At 40.2% G+C, this 17,677-nt stretch overlaps 3 protein-coding genes across 14 annotated transcripts; 1 reads left to right on the top strand and 2 right to left on the bottom strand.

Annotated features, from left to right (window-relative positions):
* Positions 1-857: 857 nt before the first annotated feature.
* LOC105695923 lies at positions 858-10,810 on the bottom strand. Of its 6 annotated transcripts, none has more exons than XM_012417980.2 (5): positions 10,725-10,810; positions 7,942-8,101; positions 7,798-7,860; positions 6,352-6,514; positions 858-4,721 (listed from the first exon to the last, which is right to left on the bottom strand). In XM_012417980.2, the coding sequence occupies exons 2-5, from the start codon at positions 8,010-8,012 to the stop codon at positions 1,767-1,769; spliced, it is 3,252 nt and encodes a 1,083-aa protein (XP_012273403.1). In that variant the 5' UTR covers positions 8,013-8,101; positions 10,725-10,810; the 3' UTR covers positions 858-1,766. The 6 variants fall into 6 exon arrangements, with proteins under 6 accessions (XP_012273403.1, XP_012273400.1, XP_012273401.1 ...); XM_012417977.2 differs by having other exon boundaries at positions 7,942-8,935; positions 10,725-10,784; XM_012417978.2 differs by lacking the exon at positions 10,725-10,810 and adding an exon at positions 8,662-10,659.
* LOC105695924 (protein UBASH3A homolog) lies at positions 10,761-14,156 on the top strand. 6 transcript variants are annotated; one of them, XM_012417982.1, is made up of 4 exons: positions 10,761-10,954; positions 11,444-11,681; positions 11,799-12,500; positions 12,572-14,156. In XM_012417982.1, the coding sequence occupies exons 1-4, from the start codon at positions 10,848-10,850 to the stop codon at positions 13,361-13,363; spliced, it is 1,839 nt and encodes a 612-aa protein (XP_012273405.1). In that variant the 5' UTR covers positions 10,761-10,847; the 3' UTR covers positions 13,364-14,156. The 6 variants fall into 6 exon arrangements, with proteins under 6 accessions (XP_012273405.1, XP_012273408.1, XP_012273406.1 ...); XM_012417985.1 differs by having other exon boundaries at positions 10,850-10,954; positions 11,467-11,681; XM_012417983.2 differs by lacking the exon at positions 10,761-10,954 and adding an exon at positions 10,966-11,109.
* Positions 13,975-15,876, bottom strand: LOC105695925 (electron transfer flavoprotein subunit beta). Of its 2 annotated transcripts, XM_012417989.2 has the most exons (4): positions 15,452-15,876; positions 14,725-15,123; positions 14,289-14,639; positions 13,975-14,219 (listed from the first exon to the last, which is right to left on the bottom strand). In XM_012417989.2, exons 1-3 carry the CDS (start codon positions 15,500-15,502, stop codon positions 14,328-14,330), a joined length of 762 nt encoding a protein of 253 aa, XP_012273412.1. In that variant the 5' UTR covers positions 15,503-15,876; the 3' UTR covers positions 13,975-14,219; positions 14,289-14,327. The 2 variants fall into 2 exon arrangements, with proteins under 2 accessions (XP_012273412.1, XP_012273411.1); XM_012417988.1 differs by having other exon boundaries at positions 13,975-14,639.
* Between the last annotated feature and the right edge of the window lie 1,801 nt (positions 15,877-17,677).

Below are 17,677 nucleotides of genomic sequence, written 5' to 3'. Positions count from 1 at the left end.
GAAATTTCACGAGCATCGTGTTCTTCCTCAGGACATATCATATGGCCCGTGAGCACCTAAGAATTATCCTGACACATTGAAAATTTGGATTTTCGAAAAAAATGCTTTGACTTAGCCTAGACTAACATCAAAGTGGCGGCGGGCTCTCATGTTTCGATCAGTGTAGAATTATTGAAGGCTCTGATATGTAAAACAAAAGTGTCAAGACAATCGTACAACAATTTAAAACACTCTAGTAATCGAGAAACTGGCATTTGAGGGTGATATAGACAAAAGAGTGTCTTATGCGGTTCTATGCTGAAACGGTGGTAACACAAGGTCATACAACTTTTCTGTTGCCAAATGATGTGTCAGTTAAAATTCTGACGTTTATGTATCTGTGCATTATCTAAACCTATACCTTTTTATTGCCTCCATATAAGTGAAGCTATACCGTAGAAATGATCATATTTGTTTAGGAGAAAATAATTCATCATAGTTTTTGGAAGGACGCAGTAAAGTGTACATATAACTGTTGAAGACCTCGATCCTTCCTGGATATAACTCTGTAGCGTCTCGCTCAAACTCAACGCACAGGGCGCGTGTTTCACATCACTCAAAGCTACGAGTTTCTTGATATACGTTCGAAATTTAGAGCGAGAATTTCGTCAGATTATAAGGGACTGGAAATACCGAGAGAACATCATTTTTAGCAATTCAGATGCCAGCGCCGGTTCCGTGGCATCGCGCTAATTAAGGACCTATATCGATAGATCCTATATCGACTTAAGTATCGACGCCTCTGAGGGATGAGTCGACTGTACAGAGCAAAAATTTAATTGCATTTCTGAAATCATGTGCTGATTGCACTCAAATGTGTTATGAATATTTTAATATATGTTTATGAATTATTGAAACTAAATATATTGTTGAGATTTTTGACAAATAGTTTAGATATCCTTAAATGAAGTCTACAAGACATCTTAAAAATATCTGTTTCTTGAGATATGTAGCAAAGTTGAAAAGAAATATTTTAAAAATATTATATACCACTAGGGGTATTGCGTATTTTATATTTGTAATTTCTGGGTGTACAGGCACTTATAGAGAATTTATGTAGCATAATAACGCATAGTATAACACTACACAAAATCGCGGTATTTACACAAAACATCATGTTTCGAATAAATAAATAAATAAAGAAATGAATTATTGTTGATATTACAAGATAGTTGATGCTTGTGCGTTGGTTTTTAAACAAAAATCTCCTAACTATAGATACGCTTAGGAAATAATCCACTTTAATTGTACGTAACTTAGAATGCATTTGAGTCGAATTTGTCCCACTAACTTTGGTGCAAAAACTATTTTAATATTGTGAATGATTGTACAGAAATTTATGTTATTTTTATGTGTAGGAAATTCTACTATTCTATATTCAACGGAAATATATTCTTTGAAGGAAAAGAATATTACTATAATTTATTGGACGGATTTTCTGATATGCCCTCATACTTTGATTGCTCAACTGAGAAATGTTTAAGTGTACTTGCTAAAGTAACATGTTTTTGTACTAAGAGATATACTTGAAGTAATTACTCATGAAAAATAAAATGTATCTATGTTATACAAATGTTATATTAAAGTTAACTATTTAGCCTGCTTTAACATAACCATGCAGTGTTTCGAACGAACGCATCTTTTACTCCAGCGAATAACATTGGTGATCTTTATAAAGGTAGTATTTTGATGGCGATTAAAACGAAATGTTCTTTCTAGTACTGGAACTAATTAAAATCAAAATCGCTCTCAGTATTTGAAACATTTCGCTCGATTGTGCTCTCCGAGTCTGACTCTAAAAGCGACTTTATCACGTCTTTTTTCTTCTTCTTTTCAAACTCCTTTTGACCAATTGTATCTTTTTGCAATAGTTCTGTATAAGATTCAGAATCTAATTGCCGATCACTCGCAACATAATTCGATGGAAACTCTTCAGGGTTTATACTTTCTATTACTTCAACTTTCTCGTCGCCCGTTTCCGAAGTCTGACCATGTGATAAGTGCTGGCTTACATTCTCACCATAATATTCTTGACAGTCTTCTTTATTTTGTTGATCCAATCGATCATCTGGATATTCGTATTGCTGATTAATATCGTAGGATTGATTTGCTTCTTTTTCGTATTCCTGAGTTGCATCGAAATGCACATTATCGCCAGAATGTTCTTGGGGCAAATCGTTATCTCGTTCTTTATTCCCATCGTCCTCGTATTGCTCTGTTTGATCAAGCAAATAGTGCTTATCATTATCAGATGTAGATGGTTCGTCCCGTTGAACTGAATTTGCATTATCTTCATCCTGCTCGTTTTTGACGTAATCACATTGCCGGTTAACCCGTTGGTCATACTCTCGAGCCGTGTCTTCGTGTGGATATTCATCGGGCTGACTGAAATCTTGTTCGGGAGGTTCTCCGTTTCCATCGTGGTGTTCTTGACTACGAGCTTCAAGTGCCACCTTTGAAACATCATTTTCTACATCGAAATTCACATTAGACAGTCCATTCACTTTATAATCCGTATCAATCTTATTTTCTTCGGCAACTTCATCCTCGTGTTTTTCCCTATTCATTTCATCCCGCTCAACGTCTTTATATTCTTGCGACTTGCTCACAGGTTTAATTGAAACATCACGGTCAAAATGATCCGAAAACTCTGACTGAGAATCGTTCGTATCTTCGAGTCTCCTTACAAGTGTATCTTGGTGCTCTTCAACCCTATTAAGTCCTCCTATGTGTACAGCGTGCTCAAATTCTTGTTTTTGCTGAATAATCTCATTTATTCCCTGCCCTTGCTCCTCTTGGGCAGTTAGTGAATTCCTTACTTTCGAAGGCAACTCGTTGGTCTCCGCTTGTTCTTGGAGGATTTTTATTTCATCGTTTACCCGATCTTCCGTTCCCAAATACTCGGGAGATTCCTCCTTTGAGAGCTTCTCATCCACTCTCACAGTTTCATCGAAAGTTGGAGCATCCTTTCGAATCACTTGGTCCTTTCCTACAATTTCGTTTCCCTTTTCCTTCTTCTTCGCCTCTTCGTCATCCAAATTCCGCGGCAACAAGGTTTCCACATCCAAAACCTTCTGGTCATTCGTTCTTCCTTCACTCAGCATTTTGTCGCCTTGATCAACATTGGTTCTATTTCCAGCAGATTTCGCAAGTCCCTCAGCATGTCGATGCGGCTGCTCTATTTGCTCCCTCGGTTGCGACATTTCGCCGCTAATCTCATCCTCGCGAATCAAAAGCACGTCGTCCCGTGTTTCCGAAATTGGCACATTGCTCGAAGTCACTCTAGCGCCCGAGACATCCTGGGGTTCGTCTTGCGACACTTCGGCGAGACTTCCCATCGTCGGATGCGCGACGCCGACGGCACCGTCAAGAAACACAGAATGATCCCTCTTGGCAGTTCTCATCGCCAGCTCGTCAGCTAATGCCAGCACCTCCTCGACTTCCTGGGGAATGCACCCGATCTCCAACTTCTCTTCGGCAGAGAACTCGACGCCATCGTCTGACAATGTCACGTTTAGAAGATCACCACTCGTGTTCTGCTCGTGATCGAGATCGTCGGGGCTTTGGACGGCAAGATCGCGATGTAGCCTCTTAATGTTATCGATATACCTGTCCAGTTCGCCATCTAACGCGTACGAGGGTCGCCCCATATTTCTCGACAAATTAGCCTCTTGTTCGTTTCTGGTATTCGATCGTGATCCCTGCATCAAATGATCCTTCGGAAGTAAATGTTCGTTTCTTTTTATTAGTTCGTCCAGATCGGACTTCGCGAGGACGCTACGAGGAGGTCCCCGATGGTCGTCATTCGCGAAGTCTCTGGAGTACCTTACCGAGTAATTTAAGTACCCCGGGAGAGGTGTACTTTGTCCGAACGTACCGAAGTCATTATTTTCTGTCACGGATACTCGAGGACCTAGAGAAGCACCGACTCTATCATTCGGTTTGGAAAGTGCATCCAAACAAGGAGGCTGAGAAGAACTACGATATGCCGGAGGAATTGTTAAATTTTGTTGTGACAATGTTTTCGATAATGCGCGGAGTGAGTTGTCTTTATTATTCATTGGTGAATCCGGCGAAGGCAGGGGGTATCGCTGGGACATCCCGTTAAAGTCAGCGTGATGAATTCCCAGAGGTTGGGCGAATCGAGCGATGTCATTTTGGACACGAGCTCGAGATTCCAGGGTGTTGGGTTCCGATGATTGACCCCCTTTATCGGTATGACAAATCTGCAAATTCTGAGGTGTCGATACGCTGATTGCATTACCAACATTCGCGTGACCTTGTGCGGTTCCAGGGGAGCCAGTTGGTCCAATTGTCATTAGAGAACCGTAGATGCTAGGAATTTGCTGACGAGAATGAAAATCACCGCGTCCATTTATCACATTCTCTTCGACTGTTATCTGTGGGGTCTCCGCCCGGTGTTGAACGGATTGATTGTAATATTTTGGTAAATTATGGTAAGACGAGGACACATCATTTTGCTTGGGATGAGAATAATTTTCTCTGGGCGAGTACCATTGAGGTTCGCTTCTTCTACGTAACGGTGCCGAATTAGGGGACGGTGTCGTTATCAGTCTCGAAGATTTCTCATCGTTCTGGCTGACTATTCCGCTGTCTCCTGTGCCACCTCCAGGGGGACATTGGTTACCATACACTCTCAACAAGTAGGCCTCGTACTGTTTCTGAAAGAGATACAATAATTTATCACAAAAATATGCACAAATCTTACAGGTACCGTTAAACAGTCTTATCAAGCTCCTATACTAAGAAAAAAGATTAGTTGACTGGAACAAATACATATTGCTAACATATATGTATATTGTTGCCTGAATCATACATGATTAGATTCGAATGTGCAGTTCAACGGATCGATTGACATGATTGCCTCAAATAAGAAAAAGTTGATTCAATAACCTACATTTTTGGTAGGAATGGCACGCTGGTGTTATTAGTTATACAAAATGAAGGAGTGAATGAAATTTCGTAGGGCTGAACGAAAAGATACGCTATTTGGTCTGACAAAAAAAAAAACGCTCCAACTGAACAAGCATATTTTGTGGGCGTAAATATATTTGCCTCATTCGTATGTAATTAAAATGTTTTAGCTGGATAGCACTCATGGCTTCGAATTTTCTCGCAAGTGGCCTCTACCGGTAGAGGTTGAAGTTCGTTTATATATAAAATCCGTTGACGTTTTTAACGTTACAGTCATACCTCCGTTCTAGTTTATTGTTGCAAATTTCCGATAATTCCAGGTTTACGTTTAAAGGAAGAACGGCACTGCCTCGGCGCGGAGATGAGGAAAACCAATGGAATCACCGAAGAACCACTTTGAGCAGGGAATAATGATACTTCATAAATTCAAGTGAAAAATATTTAAGATAGAAGAATACTATTAGTAACACGGGAACATGATACACCTAACAACGTCCATAATCACAAAGGCCGATCTCTTATGTACAAATAATCCTGACAAGCATTGGTTCAACATTATGCTTATTTTATTTCAACCCTCAGAAAATGTTGACCCAATTGAAGCGGGTTGTCCGTCGAACAAAATATCTATTATCGGGTATCATTTCACCTTCGCTTGGTTCAATAAAGCAATTTTGTTGACTCAATTTGATATTTCTTTGAACGTATATGATCGCAGGATTTTGTTGTCGCAATGCATATTTCTTTGAGTCAATCAATTTTTTTTCTCAATGTACAGAGATTTCTATATAAATTTTAAATATTTATAAATCGTCTACTTCCAGCTAGTAAGTCAAAAGACGCAGGGGCGTCTCAAACAAGTTTACTTCTTTTTTCTATACCAAAGGTGTTTTTTTGTAGGGATAAAAGCTGTCGTAAAATAATTGAAAGCTTGTTTTGAAATCAATTTCTAGAATGTTCATATACCGAGCAAATAATGTTTAAAAATAAAAGTGTTTCTATTATGATGTAGATATTAAAAAAGTTGTTCAGTGTTCATAGAAATATGATCAATAAACTGGGATCTATATACTAAATCGCAGGTGCAATAATTAGTACGTATAATTATAACTTCTCGTGGAATTCACTTCTGACAATTGCAATTGCTTTGTCAGGGTTCTCATTTTATTCTCATAATGTGCAATTCTGTAAGGGTGTTTGTAAGATTTCGAAATGCAGGGCGATTCTTTATCTAAAATTGGTACGCGAATTCTCGCCAAAACGACACAAGACACAGAGTGGGACGTGTCCTTTTCGCTCACGCAAACGACTCCTCGGGTGGTTTCGTGCTATCCGGCTAGTTGGTAGTGGCACGCAAGAATGATTAATCGGACTCACTCTAAGCACGCCAAGCCTATCCGTTTTAGCAGTCATCAGAGCCAAATTGCCGTCCACCCTGTCCAGCGCTCCAAGGAGCTTGTGGTTCCTCTCATCTCTGGCCCTTTGCTCCTCCAAGAATTCGATATACTTTACTCGGAGTCTGTTTACACATGCTTCGTGTCTGAAAGAAAATGTACAAGAATAAGTCGTTCAAATATAATCTTACGTATTATTACATAACAGTCTTTAAATAAAGGAAGGTAAAGGAGGAAATTATGACAGAAACCGATCCAAAAAGGTCTTGTAAGTAAAATGAGGAAATAATATATTCCCCCAAGGCGATCAAAATCTACACGTGGTCTTGCCAATATGATATGAAATGCTCTTCTATTTTTGCGTGTGAGTCATGAAATCCCTCCGTGAGGCGTGGTTTGTAACATATTTGCAAGTCGCCTCGAATCGATATTAGGACATGGAGCAAAACGAGATGGAAAAATCGCTATTCCTCGCGAAATCATGTTCTCTGCACTTTTCCTGCAAATTATTTCATTGCTCTACTTTACGCTATGACCGATAGCACATGTTTCTGAGCGCAAGCTTATAATAGACAACCGCGCATCATGTGTTTATCAATGTCATTTCTGGCTATCGTTTTGCAAATCAATTTTCTACGATTCCGTATGGTTTTCCGATCGGTCGGAAACTCGAATAATACGTTAATTTAAAAGTTGAATGATCGGCTTAGGGAAATTGGCTCGTATAAGTATGTCACCAAAGTAATGTCGGTTCTATCGATCATCGCGCTGCCCGAAACTGGGTCGCATTCGGATCGATGAGAATTACTGGATTGACGGAATGTAAAGGTAAATCGTTTGGTCGTGCCGATATCGTAAACGTTTACCACAAGGAAGTGTACATCGGGCATGCAAATCGCCAAGCCATTACACTGTCTAGATCGTTTCAACTATTGGTAATAACGTGCTATCGAAAATGTTCCGGATTCTGTTAACACCGTGCAGTGACGTGCAAAGGAAAAAAAAAGACAGTAATTGGGGCACAAAATGCTGCTCCATGTATATTGCCAATGAAACCTATCGGGAGAACTTTTTTATCAGCAAATAAAGATTTCAGACTTCCGGGACTTAATTCAAGGCTGCAGGGATTATGCCGTTGGGATCGGAGGTACCGTTCGTACTTGCTAACAACTAAGCATTCCGTAAATAATGGAATCGTATTCCAGGACAGAGCATAAATAATCCTTGTTTCTTTTTTTAAATCTCATAAATTGTAATAATGATAATATAAAAAGGATTTAATTAAGAAAGGGAAATTATTTTACTGGAACGATGAGGATTATTTTCAGCGTGGAAATGGAAATGGAAATGGAAATGGAAATGAAAATGGAAAGAACCACGAATTGAGAAGAAATAAATATTGCCACGCAATATCGTTTATGTACAATACCTGTTTCGCGAATCTTGAACCAACAGATTGAATCGCTGCTCCAACCTTATTTTTTCTTCTTCGCTAAGTACAATGAAGAATATTATTTTCATAATTCAAGTGCAATTTTAAGTGCAAAAGGTAAATGATAAATTTGACGATTACCTCTTCCGAAGTCTCTCTTGCAGCTCGAGCATTTTTTTGTAATAATCTTGACCGTCGCGAAAGGGCGTCATACCGTAGAGTACCGTGGTTCCTCGAGCAACGCGTATTTGGTTCTGTTACCACGATATTGCTTGCGGTGTACGGGAACCATCGAGCTCCGCTGCGGGAGAAGTAACTTTTGGCATATATCGAACAGTTGACGTATCGCCCCTGAGCTGACTGCTTTATAAAATGGCTTAATCTTATAATAGAACCACGGTTCAAGGTCTCGAGCAAACTTTTACCCGAGGCCCTGGGAAACACACGAACTGCATGCGTACCTTTAACGATCGCGGATAATACTGGATATATAATAATACTTTATCTTACATTAAATATTTCTTATGTTACCCCCGAATACACGAAGGAAATAGCAATACAGAGTATTGTTATTCGATTTCCCGTGAAATACTGATATTCTCTAAATGATTTATTCTTAGTTTAATTTACTGTGAGTAACCGGACTGCACTGTCGGGACTCGATCCCAATCTCCCAGGCCTCTCGGAATTTCAAACCATTGAATATTTTGCATTTGTATCGTGTATGCGAGAGAACGTGTTCATTTATAACGGCCTACGAGGAGCTTTCCGAATTGGTATATTTTTAATATCTAATGCGGTACCGTACACCTTTATGCTTTTTAAGAAATTCAAAGAAAACGACGCGTACGTTGGAAATACCTATACTTTTGCCTAGCGATCCTTCGGCGTCTCAACGCTGCGCGCGACTGCCGCATCTGGCGTCCCGACGCGACGGCAGCAATAGGGTGCATCGTCGAGTAGTCGTACAGGTGGGACCCTCCCTTTGACTACTTACCCCCTATTGCTTCCTGTGCCCATCATTTCACATGTATGTACGCCTTAATTTAGATGGGCCTTTGTCAGGTATTATTTCACTTCAATGACGTTGCATATGAAGCTCTGTTTTTCATATCGTGTAAAGACTCTGGAACATCTATTCAGTTTGGATGTCATTTTTTTTCTATACCTTACTATATAATTGTACATCATCGATGTACCGTTGCTTTTTTACATTATAACGAGCGAAATCAATTCATTATACGGACACTAATTAACAAATTAAAACATAAAATGATACCGGAAACGACTCGATTGACATTAGACGTTTTTTCATTAAGTTAATCCTATAGAAAACTAAGGGCTGGTTAGAGCTAACAGCGGATTGAGAAGCTGTTGTTAATTAATCGGTCGAGTTCTTTCGACTAACGCTCTTATCGAGATTAGTGTCGAAACCGATGCGCGATTGCGTTGCAAACATTGTCCGTTATACATGGGGGAAAACAAATGAGGGAGGCCATTGATTCCAACACGGTGTCAAAAATGTGAAAGTATTGTAAATAAACTGCATTAAACAAGCTAACATTTGTTTAAACAAAGTATCTAACATAGCAAAACTGTGGCTTAAGGGAACTGTACCCAAGGCAAAAGATGAAACAACAACAACAACAATAACACCATGGGAGAAATTACATGGTAAGATATGAATTCGGTTACCGAAGAAACTGTAAAAATTCGGTCATTTTAAGTCAATTATAAATAAATAACGAATTACCCTTCAAGTATGACACCCAAATGTACATTGTAATATTTAGGGTGTACGTATATTATAAATATACTATTTATAAAACGTGGGAATAAATCGAAGCACGTTAAAAACGTCTATATTGAAAAGAATCACAAGCTCTAATGCATCTAGCAAAAATGTTTTTTGCACCTCTCACGTTTGTCCCTCATTTCGATACCGCTTTATTTTCTAATTTCTTTACTCGCTTCCATTCTATTTGGTACGTATATAATATATTAATGAAGTTGGATCGAAGCAGTATGTCATTTATTCTAACTTTATAATCCACACAACATCCAATTCTCTAGGGAGCACTTTTTGCGATGGGATTCCCCAATTAGAGTTTTACCCCGAGCTTTAGAGCTTTATCAACGTGTAAGTGTCGGCACGTTGCGTGTACTGAGCTAATTTACTTTCCTTTGTTTTCTCGTTCCGTTAATATGCCCGACCGAAGGAAAATAAGCAAGGGCTTTTCTGGCCCTTTTCGTGGACGAGAACATAGAAACGAAAAAGTCAATGTAAAAGACACGTCTTTCTTTCTTGCAATCGTGGGAAGACGTCGAAATCGAATTAACGGTCTTTGTTTAAAAGTGAATTCTACACATAATTAAATATATAACTCAAGCTCGACGTGATCAGCTCACTACGATAAATGTGGTTTAAAAATAAAATGAAAAAAGGCGTAGCATTCTTTCTCAAGAATTTCTAATATAAAACGTCCTAAATTCCTTTACCTCTAAAGATTCTTGTGAACAAAACACGCACAAAGCTCACTAAAATATACCACGTCCACTTTCAAGTGACGCACCTCCGCAGCGGCAATTCAAAATTCAAACGCGTTCGAAAATCGCCAATTAAAAGACCCGCTTACTTCGAACGAAACTTGACAATAAATTCAACCATTCCTTGTCTAATCCCGATTCATCCCGATATCTCACCCTTATCCGTCCTCGCGATGCAGGGTACATACTGCGCCCATGTACGATATAATATACGAGTATTCAGAGCCAGCGAAGGTCCTCGGCGCTGCGTCCCCCTACGACACGCGATTATTAACTTTTAGAGTCGCGGGTCGTCGGGAAAGATAGAGAAACGACCGGGGCTCCTCGCCTACCAGCTTGCACGACGGTAAATATTTGGCTGAAGCGATAAATCCTACCTTTCAGAAGTGCGTGGAACGAGAGGTTGACGGAACGTCAGCGCCTCCTCTGGGTCGCGCGGCGGCGCGGCGGCGCGGCGACGCGGCGACGTCCAGGGACGTCCCTGCGAGTGATGGTCCGTCATGGCGACGTTACCTCCGCGGAAAAATCCAACGCCTACGAGGATCTCGAAGGAGCACTTGACGCCCTTGCAAATTCTCCTGCAGCTGGGCTTCCCGAAGCACAGAGCGTGAGTCTTTGACCCTTGTCCCGAGGATTAGGCTAATTATAGGATTAGGAATATGACTACCCGACACGGGCTTCTCCGCGCGTCGCCATTGTAAACAAACAGCTGTCAAACTCGGCCTTGGGATCTCTATCGCGTCCCTCGTTTTTTGCAATGAGGTTAGATCCGTTCCCGCCTGCCAGAGGTTTCTCGACTTACCCGACGTACCGTCTGAAGTGTTTCACCAATCAGGTGGAATCGTGACAAGTCCTGTTTTAGGGAGAGTTACGTGGATTTACGAATGATCGTGGGAATGCTTTCAACAGGCTTTTGTCTTTTTCTGAAGATTGAAAGAGACAGGGAGAGAGAGAGAGAGAGAGAAAGAGTGGCAGAAAAGTGCAGTTTTAGGGGATAAATTAATTTTAGATGATAGAGAGAGACGATAGTAAATGTAAACAATTTTATAGATTAATTAGGACCAAGTTCTTCCGTAATTGGTTATGTTGTTAACAGAGAGAAGGCTTTGGCTGCTACAGGTCATCGGAGTGTACAACTCGCATCGGATTGGCTCCTCGCACACGTTAGAGATCCATCTTTGAACAGCAACGACCCCAGAGAATATATTCTTTATGCTTGTCCCACTGGAGCTTTTGCGGAGAAACTTCTTAATTTATGGACGGAGAGCAAGGAGTTGGGATGGAACGGAGCTCATAACTTTATGCCCCACGTTACTCTGGTTTCGTTCTTTAAAGTATGATTTTTATTTCTTTCGGTGCCCGTAGCTCGAAGAGACGTTAAGATTAGTTAAGCATACCGAACGCTTTAGTTTTGTAGATTTATCGGAAACTTTTAAAAGATTTGTTTCTAGGCACCCGACGAGTGTGCAGAGAGGGTAGCAGCGGCACTGGAAAGCGTCGTCGACAAGAACGACTGTTTAGATCGTATCGGTCTAGAAGCTTACATCTCGCCTAATTTTATGGGCTTATTCGTCGAAGACAAACCTGCCGAATGGCTCAAATCGGTTGCTGTTCGTTACGTTGCTCAGCTAGCAAATTTAGGAATCACTGCCGAACCTCAAACGAAATCGCTGCACCTCACGTTAGCATATCAGTTCTCTAGCAGTCTCTTTCAGCCACTAGCATCTATGGTTCAAAGGCTAGGACCCCTGGGCACTCCGGCCAATTGGGAGCTGAGATTGTACTCCAGAGATCCTCGGTTACATAACGCTCATGTACATAAAGTTACGCACGCTCATGTTCCTCGAGAACACGACGAATTAGAGCTAAGACCGGGAGATTATATTTATTTACCGGAAGGAGCGTGTAAATCGTCAATTGATGGATGGGTAGAGGGTATTTCATGGCTCACCGGCATTACAGGGTATCTCCCTTTAAATCATACCAAACGTACTGCAGAATCCGACTCGTGGACACTCCATGCTACCGTTCGAATAACCAGTAGTAAAATAGAAACCGTGGATGAAGAATTATCCGAGGGTAGAAAGTTACCAATTTTATCGTCTACCGAATCTCTGGATACTCCAGACGGCATAGCACCAGATACTGAACCGGTATTCTTTCAAACTACCAAAGTTGAAGCGATAAAAAGAATGATCCCGTAATAATTTTTATTTTTAAACAGATGGAAGCATCACAGCCGCCTTCGATATTAGCAAGACAAATTTTTATTTGTCGACACGGAGAGCGAGTGGATTTCACATTCGGTACTTGGATTCCATACTGTTTCGAGCCCGATGGTTGTTACGTTCGTCGCGATCTAAATATGCCTAAAGAATTGCCGCCGAGAAATATTCAAGACTTTCAGAATGACAGTCCTTTGACGACCTTGGGCGAATTGCAGGCAAGCTTGGTCGGAAAGGCAATGAAGTCGTCGGACGTTAAAGTGGACGTGGCCTTTGCTTCACCGTCCCTAAGATGCGTCCAGACTCTGTCAAAGATCTTGAAGGGCCTTAATTCCGATATTCCTATTAAGATAGAACCTGGGTTCATCGAGTGGCTTGCATGGTATCCTAATGGTTTACCGACTTGGATGACTCCTACGGAGTTATTAGAAGCTGGCTTCAATATCGATCAAAACTACCGTCCTATTATACAAACCAACGAGCTTCCGTCAAGAGAGAATGCTGCACAGTATTATGAACGAAGTTTCGAATTGATTAAGAAGATCATTGAAAATACAGCAGGTAATGTTTTAATAGTGGCCCACGCAGCATCCTTGGCAGCATGCACCAGACAACTTACCGGTGGAAGAGTGCCACCAGCGGCAGAAGTGACACGTCTGGTACAAAGAGTTCCATACTTGGCATGTTTAACAGCTCATAAGGGTCTCAAAGGATGGCAACTTCATCCTCCACCGTTTCCACCGATCACGCATACTAGTAATAGTAGATTTGATTGGAAAATCTTAACGTAGACTAGGTCAATGTTTGGACAACTTAAAGACATTTCCAATTTCCAACTTGCACGAAGTATGCGCAATCGTAAGACTGGCGATACAATGAATTTTGTGCATTAGTACCTCAAACTGTCCGAAAAGTAGGAAACCTCTCAAGTATTACAAATCAAATCAGCTATATAGCACGAGAGTACGTAGGTGTGAATACATAGTGAGTATATTTCATCGACATCAATTGTGCCTCAGAAATCGGTGAATTCCTTCAGCTCAATTGATTTCAACGCAAACGAAATCAAGGCGATGGCCTTTTTAACTATCCCTATAAGAGAATGAAAATTAACGCGAATTCTTTAATTAGTACGAACACTGGAATTCTATTTTGTCTTCTTAATATCCAATGTTGAAGTAGAAAGTAAATGTTTCAAATTTATATTACTTATAATGTACAATGTACTTAAATTCAATGCCTAGTACGACGTAAGTAGGAAATGAATATCGCTGTATAGTATTATGCGAACGAAAATTGTTCTATAGAATCGAACAAGTTACGAAAAACATGGGCTATCGTTAGGGAACTTGTTGTCAATTATTTATAACTCGCATTTTTAAATCTTTACATGTTTCACGGATGGTGTTAAAAACATGTATTTACAGCAGTTAATGCAATTTCACCTTTTACAGATTATAATAAGTACATATTATATATGAATATCAGTAACATTGGCACGATCCTTACCGTTATGTTTACCAAAGAGAATATACTATACGTGTATATGAAAATATTTTATTAAAAAATAAAAGATAAACCAAAGTTACAATGATTGCTTTCCCTGTGTAATGTAGCTGTATTAAAATATATCTTCTATAAATGCTTCTGAAATCCAAATATCAATGAATATCTCATTTGCAGTTTGATGTAAAATATGAATCATTATTTACTTACAATTATTCCACTTGTTTGACTAATTATTGATTTTTCTTTTCAAATGTGACCACCCTGTTTTAATTTGGCTATTAATGTATCAACATCCGGCAGAATGCTCCCAGCCTGCCGAACTGGTGGTTCTTCTACCGAAATGACTTTAATTCTAGGAGTAGTGTCTACTCCCAAGTCTTTTGGAATTACTTTCTTAATTGGTTTTTTTTTTGCTTTCATAATATTTGGAAGAGTAGCATAACGAGGTTCGTTGAGTCGCAGATCAGCACTCAAAACTGCTGGCATCTTAAGTTTCAATGTTTCTAATCCTCCATCGACCTCGCGTATAACCGTTATTTCCCCGGTACCATGCTCAATCTGAAAAGTAAGGTCAACTTGAAATTTTTAAATGTATTGGTAATATAAAATCCACACCGATTAAAGAGACTTTTGTACATTGTACCTTGCTACAAAATGTTCCAGCCGGCCAATCTAAAAATCCTGCAGTCATTTGTGCAGTTTGGTTGCAGTCATCATCGATTGCTTGTTTTCCAAGTACGATCAAATCTACTTTTTCTTCTTGTGCTAATTTTGCCAGTATCTTGGACACATGTATAGGCTGCAAGGTTTCATATTCTGGACCAGTCACTTCTACATGAATCCCACGATCAGCCCCCATGGCTAAAGCTGTTCTTAAAGTTTCCTGTGCTTGACTTGGTCCACAGCTTACGGCGATAACTTCTTGGGCTATTTTCTTTTCTTTCATTCGAACTGCCTCCTCAATTGCAATTTCATCAAATGGATTCATGGAGTGCTTTACCCCGTCGGTAACGACTCCTGTTTTGTCAGGCTTCACGCGTACCTTGAACAAAATGAAACATTATACATATATTATATATGCATACCTATACTCTATTCTTAAGCAAGATGTATCTATGTCGTTCGTTCCATTTTTATATCTACATACTAATATTATTAAATATCCGTGTACAATTTTTTTTAAAATTAGATCTATGCAAATATGTATAACTTTGTTCGTTTAACTATTTAAACTTTATAATCTCGCCTAGCATTAAAAATAATGACCTAGCATTAATATCTTGTTCCGAGACAGTGGAAACTACAGCATAGAAAAATTTAAAGAATCGTGGCACTGTACATTCGTTCAATTTTGTAATTAAATAAATTACCTTAACTGCATAGTCGATGACTCTCTTTACACCCACGAGTACACGAGACATTTTCTTCTAATGAGAGGGTAATGTAGAAATTAATTAAAATTAAATGAAACAGTAATAAATGCTCCGTTGATTCTTGAGAGCAAAAGTCCAGTGGTAAGCTCAGTAGAGGGGATAGTTACATCACAAACATATCTCACTGATAACCTACTCCACTCGTTGCCTTCAATCGATCGTAATGAATATTTTTATAATACCATGATTTCTATACAGAATTCCATTTGACTCCGAATAATTCTGACAGTATTACGTTAATTCTCTAAATTAAATGAAAAACACAGAGAACGCAATTCGTAAATTTGAATTGCAGTCTTCACATAAACCTAAGAACATATCGACGGGACCAAAGAATTCAGGAGACTCCATCAGAGATGAGTTGGGAAATTGCTCACAGGCAGGGTCGCGCAATTGCATCGTGTGCTGCCCTCTGGTTTCGTACGTTAGCTTTCACCGTTTTTTGCCCCCGAGGGCGGCGCAACGAATTTCTGGTAGGGGCTCGCGCACTCGCGATGGCTGTGCCATCTATCAGTTGCCGTTGGCGGCTCACGTATTCGTGATGGTAATACCATGCGGCAGTTGACGGTGGTGGCTTACCATTATGGCAATCTCCCAACTCGTCTCTGCCACAACAGAGATGAGTTGAGAGATTCACGGGAAGGATCGAACGGCCGCGTCCTGTGCGACCTCCGGTGGAGGATGCAGGCGGCTAATGCACTTGCCAACTGTTACAAATCTGGGCAGCCGGAGAACCGGCTGAAAAAGTGAAGAACTCCTCACAAAAACTCCAAAACCCTGTATCTCTTCCGACAAAAATCGCAGCCACTAGCTCGAGAGATCAATTTAAACCGAACAACCTTCCCCGTCAAGCTAACGTGGACGCAATTCGCACCGCGAAAAAAATTCACAAACGTCCTTTAACATATTTTAACATCTTCTACCACCAAGTGCAGCAAGCTCGATTTTGATTAACATGATGATTTTACGAAAAATGGCTGCTTTCAGGTGATCCACCTAAACCTGCAAAGGGGCACAAAAGTACAGGTAAAACGGAACATTGAAGAAACACCAGGAAGTCGCCAGATTCTCCGAAGTGGCCCACCTAAAGCTGAAAGGGAACACAAAGGCACAAACGAAACCATTGGAAAGCGAGAATGAGACGGTGATACAAGAACTTACTAAAGTTATCATCAAAGTTAAGAATATTTCGCAGTGCATCGATCTCGTATAATTGACCCAGTAAAAATGTATTAAATTATACATTACTTGGCGTGAGAAAAATCTAATATATTTATCTTACTTAAATGCACACTCGAGAAAATTTCATGAAAACGATAGTTGACCGTCTCTCCCCGTCAATCCAGACAGAAGGATATATCAAAAATGAGAGGGATAACGTGGCGAAAAAAAATGGATGACTGCCCATTCGAAAGAATGGAAGGTCATCGTAGTTGCCCTCTTCTTAAGGGGCCGCTTCGGCATATAGCCTCTTCGACACTTGTAGTCTCTTCGGGCAGAGCTCCCTACGTCTCGAACGCTTGGCAATCCCCTGATTTTTCGAATTTGAAAAAAAAAAAGAAAAGAATTACTCCGCGAGCAGATTCAAAAGCTAGCAAAACGACGACCTACGATCTGAGGATGCGCAGTCCGAGCGTATTGCACATTTATTCGATTCCCAAGCGCGTCTAATTAATTTTATTGCTGAAAGAAAATTGATACAATCGCGGATATATCACAGGGTGGACATCCTCCGCGCTTCCGGAAGCGCGGACGATGGAAAATTACCCCAGGTTCAGGATCTTCTGGAAAACAGGGACTTGACTATGGTCCTTACTCATATCGCACTTTTTGCAGCACTTATAACCGACTTTTAGTTAAAGATGATCGGTCCGTTGCTAAAAGACGCAATACTCATACCTTCTTTTACTATCGCTTTTAGTTAAAAGGCCGCTTTTACGAAATGACAACGTCAGAAACATGTGACGACTGCGTTACGCGCATGCGTTCGGTGTGCCCAGTGCGTGCGTTTCTTGTATGCCAAAAGTTCAGAGTCTGCTGAACTTTGCAGCAAAAATGGAAGCGAGTTTGACAAAATAAAGCCAGAACCAAAGCCAAGAACGACACAAATTCCACTTCAAAAGTCCCTGGCATTTATTTGATGCTCTGTATGAATACAGTTTT

Source organism: Orussus abietinus, unplaced genomic scaffold (assembly GCF_000612105.2).
Source record: "Orussus abietinus isolate OABI.00-Male unplaced genomic scaffold, Oabi_2.0 scaffold67, whole genome shotgun sequence".
Taxonomy (NCBI): domain Eukaryota; kingdom Metazoa; phylum Arthropoda; class Insecta; order Hymenoptera; family Orussidae; genus Orussus; species Orussus abietinus.
This window is presented reverse-complemented; position numbering and strand designations above follow the sequence as displayed.

Coding starts and splice junctions, on each gene's coding strand:
- LOC105695925 (XM_012417988.1), bottom strand. CDS start 15,502: ATGTCTCGTGTACTCGTGGGTGTAAAGAGAGTCATCGACTATGCAGTT. Junction 15,124..15,451: donor TCATCGACTATGCAGTTAAG/GTAATTTATTTA, acceptor ATTTTGTTCAAG/GTACGCGTGAAGCCTGACAA. Junction 14,640..14,724: donor CTGGAACATTTTGTAGCAAG/GTACAATGTACA, acceptor CTTACTTTTCAG/ATTGAGCATGGTACCGGGGA.
- LOC105695923 (XM_012417980.2), bottom strand. CDS start 8,012: ATGACGCCCTTTCGCGACGGTCAAGATTATTACAAAAAAATGCTCGAG. Junction 6,515..7,797: donor GTTCAAGATTCGCGAAACAG/GTATTGTACATA, acceptor ATTTTCTTTCAG/ACACGAAGCATGTGTAAACA. Junction 4,722..6,351: donor ATAGGCTTGGCGTGCTTAGA/GTGAGTCCGATT, acceptor TATCTCTTTCAG/AAACAGTACGAGGCCTACTT.
- LOC105695924 (XM_012417982.1), top strand. CDS start 10,848: ATGGCGACGTTACCTCCGCGGAAAAATCCAACGCCTACGAGGATCTCG. Junction 10,955..11,443: donor GGCTTCCCGAAGCACAGAGC/GTGAGTCTTTGA, acceptor TGTTGTTAACAG/AGAGAAGGCTTTGGCTGCTA. Junction 11,682..11,798: donor CTCTGGTTTCGTTCTTTAAA/GTATGATTTTTA, acceptor ATTTGTTTCTAG/GCACCCGACGAGTGTGCAGA.